Source organism: Pangasianodon hypophthalmus, chromosome 9, assembly GCF_027358585.1.
Source record: "Pangasianodon hypophthalmus isolate fPanHyp1 chromosome 9, fPanHyp1.pri, whole genome shotgun sequence".
In the NCBI taxonomy this organism is placed as follows: Eukaryota; Metazoa; Chordata; class Actinopteri; order Siluriformes; family Pangasiidae; genus Pangasianodon; species Pangasianodon hypophthalmus.
The window spans coordinates 12,338,585-12,350,826 of NC_069718.1; the positions used below are offsets into that span (position 1 = coordinate 12,338,585).

Below are 12,242 nucleotides of genomic sequence, written 5' to 3' on the forward strand. Positions count from 1 at the left end.
TAGATGTGACAGCAGCTCACAAATACAAAAAATTTGATGCTGTTGTAGCTGAGGTGTTTTAGTAACTAAAAGCTGACAGTGTACTATTATATACACTATATTCAGTAACAACTATAACCTCAGGAAGGATGAAATCTGACTCTTCCTGTTGCTTTTTATTTTACAGTAGGTAAAGATGCATTTCAATGTAGGTTGGAAGACAGAGAGAAAAAAAAAACAGGTTCCAATAATCCATGAAAATGATAATGAAAGCTAACTGAATTTGCTGGGAATTAGTCATTTATCATTTCTGATCATAACAAAGTCCATCAAATGCTCTATTATGAGAGGGTCAGGAATCAACCAATGTCAGCATTTAAGCTTTCTTTTTATATTCTGATGTCAAAATAAGTTTTAGTCACACTATGTAAACTACTGTTGAGCTCTTAACCTTTTATCTGTATGCTTGGATTAGATTCTACCTTTGGAGAAGTGTCTAAAAATAAGTAAGGAATAAAAAAAAAGTCATGCTGTTATAGGAATGTAATCAACACCGGCGTTACTGCTACCACCTCAAAGTTTATTATTTTCCAATAGCAGTAGGTCATGCATGTTTTATTCCTCTATGATTTAAAATTTTTATTTTATTAATGAATGATAGGTTTTTAATCATTTATAGTTACATTTACAGTAGTTCTCTCACCAGCCTGTTTTTTTTTTGTTTTGTTTGTTTGTTTCTTGAAATTAATAAGACAAAAACTGTTACAAAACACTGACACCCACAACGACTTCTGTAAATGTCAAATTAACATCTGCATACAGAATTATTAAATTATTAGCCTTAGATTATGTGGGGTGGCCACCATACAAGACTTGGTGAATGTTAGTATAGAAATGATAACATTACAATAGAATGAGCGCATTAATATTAACCATTTAAAAACACATTCTGACAGTTATTCAAATAATGAATAAATAAACATAGGAAGAGAGAGATAGTAAGTGGACTGTAACATGACCTTTTCTTTCTGGGTTCAAATAAACAAGGGCCAAAATGTCCCAAAATGTTGTTTATTATTATTAATAAAAAATGGTGCTTTGGACTGAGACAGTGAAAGCATATGAAAGTGCAACTTTAAATGCATTTTTGTTAGATTTTGGCTAAACTTAGCCAACTCTAATGATGTTATTTTCAATAAATGCAAACCTGCAGAATGCGGTCTAAAACATGCTTTTGAAAATGGTTAGATCTTTGCTTATGATGAAGTGTATATACGAGTCCTGCAGATCTGACTTTAAAGATTAGTCAGTTTACAGAAGTGAAGTGCATCATGTGGCAGACCATCAGCAGTGAAACAAGATGACTACGTGTCTTTAAGCAAAATGAACTGTGTATTAATGAAATGACTCAATGCAGATGACTAATGTCAGTAAAAGTGATTTTGAACTTTAAAGGTTTAAGGATGAAGCCAGTAATCACGGTGAAGCGAGTCTGATCACAACATGCTAAAAACAACAATGCATTTTAGAATTATTGTTTAACCAACAAGAAAATACACTTCTCTGTTGAAAAAAAAAACTACTTGCCCAAATCATGTATACCTGAGTTATAAACAGGAATTTTGTCATGGTGCTTATTTTCCGAGCCCTTAGCAAAATGCTGAAGCGTTGGAGGGCAGGAGTGTGGGGTGAAAGTGCTGTTTACCGGTTTCAGTAACCAAAAAAACTCAAAATGGAAAGTAGGAAACAGTGAAATGATGAAATAGTGTACGTCAACCTGTCAAAATTTTTATCATCACCACAGCATCTCAGTTATGACCTTCTGATTGGCCACTTAGCCATCCATGCTGTCAAGGACATGCTTAGGAACATGTGAAAGTGAACATGATCACATGTTTATATACACTGTTTGTATAGGCCAGCTCTGTTCCACGCAAAACTTTAGAGGATAGAAATGTTTTCCAACACTGGGGGATTCAACATAAAATGATTATAAATAATAATAATACATGAATGTGGCAGTTGTGCGTTCAAACAAGATAGTGGTTGTGGATGCTTCTGTTGAAAACCACATGCAAACATCCCAATTTATGTAATGTCTGTCTTTTTCATTTACTTGCATCAGATCTGTTCAGTTCTAATTTGATCCATAGTCACATCATCAGGGAACTAATCATACACTCATAAATTTTTATTAGAAAAAAATAAGCAAATCTGATCTGAGTACTGTCCTATGATGTGTATAATAACGTTAAAGTCATCTACACAGAATTTAACAAAAATGGAAAAGAGCTCTTCACAGTAAACTTTAAAGCCACCTCACTGCACTGTCAAAGCGTGCCCCATTTTAATGCCATCCCCCCAGCTCTTAGAGGAAAATTAGCTTTGAAGTTGCAAATACAACTCCCACGTGCAACGATCTGGACAAGAACTGGCCTTCAATTTCCTCTAAATCTCCCCGTTTCCACAATAACAACAGCCTTAAATGCTTTAAGCAAACGGCTGTCAGTTAACCCTTAAAGGTCAGGAATGTGTCACCATTTCACTTCAGATGAACAGAAATAGTATTAATAATCCTCAGTATACAAGACCCCTCAGTGTAAACCTGTGAGCACTCCAATCACAACTGCTGAGCACTCCAAATGGTATGTACTCCACAGATTTAACATTTTAGAGGATTTGGCACATATTTGTCATCAGTGATCAGTTACTGTGTCATAGAAGTCATGTGTGTAGCCTATATATGATGCTAAGTATGGTCAGAATAGTCAAATCAATGTTAACTGATTAAACTGGTTTAGTTCATTTTTATAAAACATGCTTGAAGTGAATTTGAACCTTAAACTCCACTAATTTTTTATTTACATGTTGATTTTAAAACATTATTCAGCAAATACTGTGATGCTAATAAGAGCACTATGTAGTCTGGACCTGCTGGGAGTTTAAGGGGTTAAGAGTTGTACAGTGATTTACGGTCAGGATGGTGTGACTAATGCTGATTTGCCATTTCATATCCAAATCTAAAAAATCTTTACATAGATGGTGGTTGCATCCTAACTTTCCCACCATACAGAAAATGATAGATTTAGGAAATGACATTACATTATCACTTTGTCTACAAATGAACAGATGCAACCATGGCATTTATGATAAGCTTTTCTGGAAGTCACAAACAACTAATAATAATAAGATCCTAGACTCAGCTCCTTGTAAAAACTTTAGCTCTAGATGGTTGATGAGCATCTCTGCCACATACCATATCCACTGTATACTCCCTTTTTTCATACAGCACACAGTATTTATAAGTTCAGTGTCATTAACTATTCAGCTGTATGCTTGGATCAGAGTCTACATTTAGTCGTGTGTCTAACAAATAAATAAACATAATAAATGATAAAGGGCTGAGGAAGCGAGATTGTTACTGTACTGTAATGTGACCTTCTCGTTCTGCGTTCCAAATTTTAAAAAAAAGACAAAATGTCCCAGCAATTATATTTCCGTCTTATGATTATAAACAATAATTGTGCTTTGGATGGAGACAATGAAAGCATGTGAGTGCAACTTTAAGTACACTTTTGTTAGAATTTTGGCCAAACCTAACAAACTTTAATGATGTCATTTTCAATAAACGCAAACCAACATATTATTATTATTATTATTATTATTATTATTATGCACGGCACTTATATTAATATTTATTAATATAATGCATTCATAATTTATTATAATAATAATTTAATATGTTTTATATCTATTTTTTATTTTTATAATTTATTTATTAGCGCATGTTAAATATTAATAATACTATTTTAACAAAAGCAACAAAACAACAATAACAACAACAACAACAACAACAACAATAATAATAATAATAATAATAATAATAATAATAATAGAAGTATTAGAACTCTTGGTTTCAGTAGTATGTTGTTTATCCTAGAAACAGAATTTTTTTCTTTTCTTTGAATTGATCTGAAAAAGATTTTTGCCACTATTTGTAGTCCTCTGGTAATTGAAGCAGAGATTTTTATACCATTTCAGTGAGTTAAAAGTTCCCTATCACTATTTACATTTTATAATGAATAGAGGCAGCTCTGTGCTATTCTTTATGCTCTCAAAGCAAATGGTCATGAGTGCAAACAAAACCAGTCAATACAGGATATAACATGTTTCAGGTTTCATAGATGTTTTATTGTTCAAAATTTTTTTTCGATGACGAAAGATCTCAGGTAAACCTAAATTTAACCTCAACCTTGGTTAAGCTACAAATTACTACTGCGGAATTATAAATAAAGACCGCTGATAGAGGCGAGGGTTCCATGTCAGTAGGGCACAAACAAGCACGTAAACCAACCATTCCTAGTGTAGAGAGACACCCATAGAGGCCATCCCCCACCTACACCCTGCCGCCTTCCTGCACACTTACCGTAATATCCGCAAAATCGGCCCGCTACGGGTTCTCACTCTGAATAATACTGAACCATTTGTGTCCTTTCATATTCACACCACACCAATATCACATCAATACCCACAGAATGTGTGTGTGTGTGTGTGTGTGTGTCTGTGTACATGCATAAATTTATACATATGTACAAATTGTACTCTTGCCACCCTTGGTTAAAAAATAAAAGTCTTTGTGGTTAATTATCTTAATCTCAGAACAGAATTTTTATCGACAAAATGTAACTAAAGCATGTTCTCATTAATATTTTACTTTTAAGTTCAGAAAGACTTTAGGAACTCTTAATCAGTCATCCATGGCTTCCTGTTTCACTGGAATATAAATATGAGGTAACACTGAGGCCGAACTCTCTTAAACATTCATCAGCATGGAGAAGATTGGAGAATACACAAATGAAATAATGGTAGTAATCTTCATAAATCAGACAGTGCCTGTAAAAAAAAATAGCCCTTCGCCTAAAAATGCTGATAACCTGTGGACTTACTGGCATATGATATGTGTATAAGCATGAAGAAAATTTCTCAATAAAAGCTTGAATCTAATGGTACCAATGAGGTTTGATTATTATTATTATTATTATTATTATTATTATTATTATTATTACTATTATTATTATTATTTTACAGTACAATGAATGCAAGTAAACCAACGTGAAAGGGAAATTGTTTTTTTCTCTCTGATTAATTATATGTGAATCATTCTGAGTAATTTCTAAAGAATTAGGTTTAAAGAGCCACCAGGAAACACTGCAGACTCAGTGAACTGAAAATAACACTTGAGTGTGTTGGGTTAATGAGAATCTGAGTTGACTGACTCATTGTGTTTATAGCCATCAGCCAATTTTTGTTGGCAAAATGCCATTTTTATGCAGCTGTAATTGACCACTACAAAAGCATGCGCGTGTAAAGCAGCCCACACAATAACCACAAACTCAACTAATAAACTATTTACCACAGCACAAGTGAAACAGCGGGCAAGAGATAGCTGAGCTGTCTGTATAACCTTTTGAATCATGTGTGCATACATGTGTGCATTTGTAAATGTGGGACAACAGGATGTATTAAGGTAAATAAACTGAGTTTTCGTAAAATGGCTAGTTTCTTTCGACCCACATATCAGCTTTTCATACTTTGAATTTCAAATTAAATATTCAAATCCTGTGGTTTGTAGGGTTTTTTTTTTTTAAAAGAAAACTGGTGAGTAAGAATTCTGCGTAGTTACTCAGTGAGAAAATGAACCCAATTTTAGACTGACTGCTTAGTTCTGATGGAAATATGATAACAGAAATTAGCTCAGAAGCTGACAAATACTGGGCTATCCCATGTCACTGATCTTTGCCCTTCTTTTTGGGGTCTTTCCCATTATGTTCCTCAAATTTCTGCAATGCATTTGGACAAATATGTATTAGTTTTTACTATATTTACAGGTTTGCAAAATCTCTGAAATTCTCTGAAGCATACATTACACCTAAAGCACATTTTTCTTTACACTGTACAATTTTCCTGTCTTTTCTGTGTCTTTTGTATACAATAAAACTCTTTAAAAACGATTCATAAGTCAGCAAATTAATGTCAGGTATATACATAATGCAAATTTGCACATAGTGGAAATAAAGAAGAGTTGAATATAAAATGATTTCATTTTATTAATAAAATAGAAAAGAATGCTAAAGAACAGTGTATGGAATAGTGTGTTAACAGCTGAACATATGATTAATTGGCCATTTTATCAAGTACACCTACTTTATGGGTCACTTTGTAGACATACAACTGACTATAGGGCATCTGTTGCTCTTCACAATTTGCTGACCCTCTCTACCATATCCACCATTCGAGACAGGACCACCATAGGTCCACAGCTGACCATTTTTTGGGGTTTTTTTGAGCGTTTGATTGGTTGGGGTTAAGTCTAGAAGCTTTAAGGGTTCCTTGGTTGTCCCTCCAGGCTCTACTTAAAAAACAAAAACCCTACAACAAAGTGTTTAATTGGTATGAATGGATACAGTAACATTCAGTGTCGTTGCTGGGTTAACAAATAGTTCACTGACCAAAAATATCCAGACAGCAGCAGTGCAACAAGTCCCGTCCCTCAGCAATGTTGGTAAAGACTTTAACAAATATGTCTGGCCTAGCAGATTTTTCCACTGATGTATGCTTAGATATAGGGCACTTAGCGCCGCTAGTTATGGAGAAACGTGAATGTGCAGTAGCCAGTGTAGCCTGAAAAATTTATTTGACTTTATTAAATTTATAAAAAAAAAAAGAAAAAAAAAATCATGTTATTTGAGACAAAGACTACACATTATCCACACAGTATTCACACTATTTCGTCAGATTTTAACAGTCTTTTGTTGGTCTGAAAAGTCCTCTTGTTTATCCATTCCTGGTCTTGGACTGAAAAGTTTCACCAAGATGGCCACTTGTGAACAAGCTTTGCTAGAAGGACTCCGGACAGAGGACTAACAGGAGTAGAGGATTAACACTCATTTAAATTGTTAATTGTAACAACATATATTATTTATGTTACTTCTAATTCCTAGAAAATGAATGTCTGTAAATCTAAAATGTGCTTTTTTCTACCAATACACTAATATATGATTTTAAGCATTTCTTTATTTCCATTTATTATAGTTTTTTTCTTTATTTCCTTACAGAGAAACAGAGAAAATGTTGCTTTTTTTGTATTTCCCGTAGACTGTTCTGTTTCTTATTGTTTAACATTGAATAAACATACATAAATATTGCTTTACCTAAATATATTTTACCAAATAACTAATTTTTCAACAAGTTTTCTTTTGTTTTGACCACATTTCCTTTAAGTGCACTTTTGCGTTTAACACTACCAACCACAGCCAGCCATCTCTCACGCTCTCGCTCTCTCTCTCTCTCGTCTGAATAGAATCATTAAAATGATTTATCCAGTAGCATCGTATCAATATGTAAATATTATGCTTTATTACTGGGAGGTTATTTTTTAATTTAGGATCTCTTAACCTGCATATTACTTTGCTCTTAGACTTATACATTAATATTTCATGGACACACACTTAGATACAGACTTGATGACACGAGGGAAGTTGTGAGTCATTTTGGTTGTAGCTGAACACACTCTCTTCCATGAGCTGAGACAGAGACTCCATGTATGGGGTGAGGAATCCCCGGTGTGATTGCATACACAGCCAGACTCTCTCCAGGGGGTCACCTGGGCTTTTCCCTTCAGTAATGACACTATGGGCATATGGTAAAATCCCATCCTCCACTCACCACTTCCTGTTCACAAAAGACCAGCGATCTCACAGACTTGACTGTGACCTCATTTCCTTTTTGTGTTTATATGCACTACTGATTATGTCACGAGGAACTGACCCGCCGAAACCACAACTGAAGATGACATGCTCAAATTCCTATGCGCATGCACATGCATGCATGCACACACACACACACACATACACACACAAACACTCACGTCAATATGAATGAAAGTTACGAGCAAAAAGAAAAACAAATTATGGACATTTGTGCATGAACATGTGAGGTTTTCACAGATCATTTTCTCAATGTAATTTAAATGATATTTCTCCCTCTTTCAGAGGAACATTTTATCAAAAAAACGCTATTTTTATCTTGCACATAAAAAGAGCATTAAACGGACTTCCTGTTGTTGTCTTCAATCAACACAATGTGTGTGGGAAGTCAACGAAAAAGCACCTTTTTACGTTGACATCCACTCAGTCGCACCTATATCTCCTATACGTGTGCTCGCAAACACACACACGGACCTGCTGCTGATTCAGAATGAGAAGAGGAACCGAGAGCACTTCGTAGTTTCCTGCCAAGTGTGCAGAAAGTCTAGGTCAGGTTCACACACACACACACACACGCAAGTACACACAAGGTACACACACGAAAAAAAAAAACTCTCGCATCCGTACATCCCCCGCGCAAACGATTCTCTGTCGATGACAGTCGTAACGGAGTCAATGGAAAAGAAAAATTCATTAGTCACTGTTTGTCCCTGAATTTTTCCAACGTCAACGATCCAACGATTCCAACGATCCTATATAAAGGTAAGTGTACACCTGTAGCCAGTATGAACGCAACCGTTTAAACGCATCTTTAGCCTATTAGAGCTCGGATCAGTGTAAGTGAATAGTATAGATAAACATGAGGGCGACTTTCTCCTGTGTTCTGTGTGTTCTGCTTGTAGCAGCATGCTGGGCTCAAATTAACTCTCATAAGGATATGAAAACTGAAAAACTGCTCCAACAAGCCATCACTCACCTCAGATCACTTATTCTCAAAGAAAAGGTTAGTTGCTTATTTAACATTTTTTTGGTCAGTTTGCTCAGTTGACATAGTGCCATATTTAACAGATTTGATTTTATTCCATTTTGCAGGACAATGACATGTTTCTCCATTCACCAACAAATGACATCAAGGTAAGTGAGGTGACTTTTGGATTGTTTATCAGCTGACATTTAATTTAGAATATCTGGGTGCAGAGTAAACAAATTCATCAGGACTCATACATTTTTAATAGTATTTACACAATAATATTTATATTCACACTCTTTTTGAGGTAGGGAAATGATTTTAAGCAACTTTTAAGTGTAGAATTCTTTTCTTTTCTTTACTAATACAAATTTGCTGCAGTAAATCAGACAGAATCTATGACACCACTTTGTGCAAATTTTTTTTTTTTTTTGTGCAACCCACAGGGAGAGATAAGATGGATTTTTGACTTGAGTTTAAAAGTTTTTAGGTGCTTTTGGTTTCTCTCTCACTGGTGACTAAGAGTCAAACAGAAAGTAACTCATGCGAGAGTTTGGAGAAAGTGTGCCTAATTTAGGAGAAATTTGATGAGTAATGAAACAGCATCATGCCTGTGGGCTGCCCGAATGGCCGAGTGGTTTCACTTCTTTCTGCATTTGACCTTCTGAGTTCTCTAATGGCCATATCCTGTGCTGTTGAGAGTCTCAGTCAGTGTAGGTTTGTTCATGATAAGATCACAGGGGAACAATGTAAGACAAAATAAGAATAAAATAAGACAAATGTAACCATCTTCTATCAAACATGGTTGTTTTTTCCTGAATGCCTCTCTGTATTCTCTCTGAAAGCTCTGAAATTACATGGTTTTGTGTGGAAATTATGATGTTTCCCTGTCAGTTCTGTGAAGTGAGCTTTAGAGTCAGGAGGGGGAATTCAGAATAAAGAAATAGGCAGTACTGTTTCTCTGTCGCTGATAGACTTTTTCCAGTATGTCCTGGAGCAAAAGTCGACAGATTTGCACTTACTAATCTATCATATTCAACATCTTTTTAATGGATTGTCTAAAATCAAGTGTATAATTAAATGCACTATTGTTTAAGAGACACTGGATTTCAAGAAAATTAGATGGTTAAATAAGGATTAATCAGTTCATTTATGAAATGGTTTGTGTGTTTGTTTGTTTGTTTAGGAGTGCTGCTCTCAGTCTGCTTTCGAGTGCTTCAGGAAAGAGCTTAACTCCACCATCCATAGGAATCTACTGAAGATGAAATTGGCCAGAAATCTGGGCAAGCCCACCATCGTGAGTAGCTGTTCACATCAATCATCCTTCATTCCTTTAAACAACTTCATTCATAATGTTACAAGAAAAGCATCACTAATGTATTTGCTCATGTTGTCTTTGTTGTAGATGAATAGCATGAGCACCTGCACTGAGGAAGAAATAAAGGTGAGATTTCAAAGCATTTGAAATTAGAGGATTTTAGACTGTAGATTGTCCCACAATGCTGAATACTGATCTGTATCTGACTGACATTTCTTTTCAGAAAGTCCAGTGCATGTCCTGTGACTCCTACCCGATGGTCAGCAGCAAACAATTTCTGATTAATTTACAGTCCCGTCTGCAGAAGGTTGGTTCACACAAACACACGATTAACTTAACAAGTACACTTAAGTATACATTTCCATTCTTACGCAGTACCCTCAGGCTCTTTGTCTACTGTATTTTTTTTTTAAACAATGGTTCAGCCTAATTAAGAGGAAATGTCAAGCTGTCCGTTATAAAACAGAAACTCTGAAACATAAAGTTCACTCCTTAGAGTAACATCTTTAAACTCTTTTGCAGGCTTACAGTCGCCTTTCATAAAATACAAGTATGATGATGACGACGACGTGAATGTGTGGACGACACTACCTCATGAAACCCTGGTGTAAAGCACTCTGGATCAACCCATCTATTTATTGCCTATTTATTTGTATTTTTTCTTTTTGTATTACAATAGACTGAGAAATGCCCTAATATTTCTAGAATTTCTGATATGTTGGCAGTGTGTTTAGCAGTTTTCTTACTGCTAATTTAGATTAATACTGTGTTCACATTGCGGGTAAATGTATTGTAATGTACATATATACTGCAATGTATAGTATTAACAATTATAAACCAGTACAAGAGAGAAGACTCAGAACAAGACCTGCTGCTATAGCACCTCCTAATGTATGGGCAAACTAATTACAGTTTTGTACTTGCATGCTCACTTCTCCCAAGACATCAAAAAAAGTTTGTTTTACACTGTCAACTGAAGAATCTTCAAGACTGAGATAACCAATTATGTCTCATACTGAGACCTTATGTATTACATAGTTACCCTGTTGTACTTAATGCATTTTTCTATTGTTTTCTATTTATTTACTATTAAAAGTATTTTGCTGAAATCATAACTGTGGATCTTGGTAATTTCTCTCACAAAACCCCTAACAAGTTACAAGTATATTACAGGTAAAATCTTTGCACATTTTTATGAAAAGGAACACCACATTCTCCATAACAAAGACTCCAACCAGTGGTGGCTTTCCACCCACCTGCTTATATGCAAATTTTAGGCTTGTGCATCAGAAAAGTGGCAAATTTTCAGAAAAATACTTCTATACTGGACTAAGATGGACAATTTCTCATAGTGATGAAGAGAAGAAGTGATAAAGGATGATGGAAACTCTGATGTACTGAATGTTTCCATGACTGGTGCTCGTTTGATTACGTGTAGTTGCTCCTCGTCAGACTATTAACAAAACACTGGTAGATGGAAACACAGAACATTCACACTTTCTGTGATGGTTTTTCTGAAATTCTCATAGCATTTGCTAAACATTTGTGTGGTAGCCTGGGAAAACCCTTCCCATGGTGAAATTTTAACATTTTCTATTATTTCTGAAAACTATGTATCAGTTCCACTGATCCACTGAGAGACACCAACACACGGAATGTCTAAACGCAACCACATTTTACTGATTTTAGTTGCATTTAAAGAATCATACATAAAGAAATGAGTTATTGACCTGATCATCTACATAGTCCACATCCATCTGTGTCTCATCACCTGAGGTAAAAGTCACAAGCCTCATCATTGTGTCTTCACTCTACTGATCTCTTTTTGCTTGGTGCTGAAATAATTACTGATGATAAACTCAGTCAGTTCTGTTGGCTGTCTTTTTATTAGATCATTTAAACATTTTTAAACTATCTGTAAACTGTGCCTTTACAGAATGTGAAAGAGCGCTTCTGTTTTGATGATGACGCGACAGCTCATCAGAATCTGATTACAAACTAAGTCGATTAGGCTTATGGCATGTAACTATCCAAAAAATTGATGAAAGCATGACATCCACTGCATGAGAAAAATACAATTGGCTAGCAAGATTTTAAATGTCTTTAGGCAGACTGTTCTCATCAATGTGCTGTTAAACTGGCTCCTTACACAACATGATCTTTGCAGGCAGACAGCCAATGTAAGGTTATAAAATAACTTAAATAAATACAT

At 35.1% G+C, this 12,242-nt stretch overlaps 1 protein-coding gene across 2 annotated transcripts; it reads left to right on the forward strand.

Annotated features, from left to right (window-relative positions):
- The first annotated feature begins 8,193 nt into the window (after positions 1-8,193).
- il21 (interleukin 21) lies at positions 8,194-11,197 on the forward strand. 2 transcript variants are annotated; one of them, XM_053237128.1, is made up of 7 exons: positions 8,194-8,507; positions 8,648-8,748; positions 8,838-8,879; positions 9,899-10,009; positions 10,118-10,156; positions 10,254-10,337; positions 10,553-11,197. In XM_053237128.1, exons 2-7 carry the CDS (start codon positions 8,683-8,685, stop codon positions 10,571-10,573), a joined length of 363 nt encoding a protein of 120 aa, XP_053093103.1. In that variant the 5' UTR covers positions 8,194-8,507; positions 8,648-8,682; the 3' UTR covers positions 10,574-11,197. The 2 variants fall into 2 exon arrangements, with proteins under 2 accessions (XP_053093103.1, XP_034163464.1); XM_034307573.2 differs by lacking the exon at positions 8,194-8,507 and having other exon boundaries at positions 8,521-8,748.
- Positions 11,198-12,242: the final 1,045 nt, after the last annotated feature.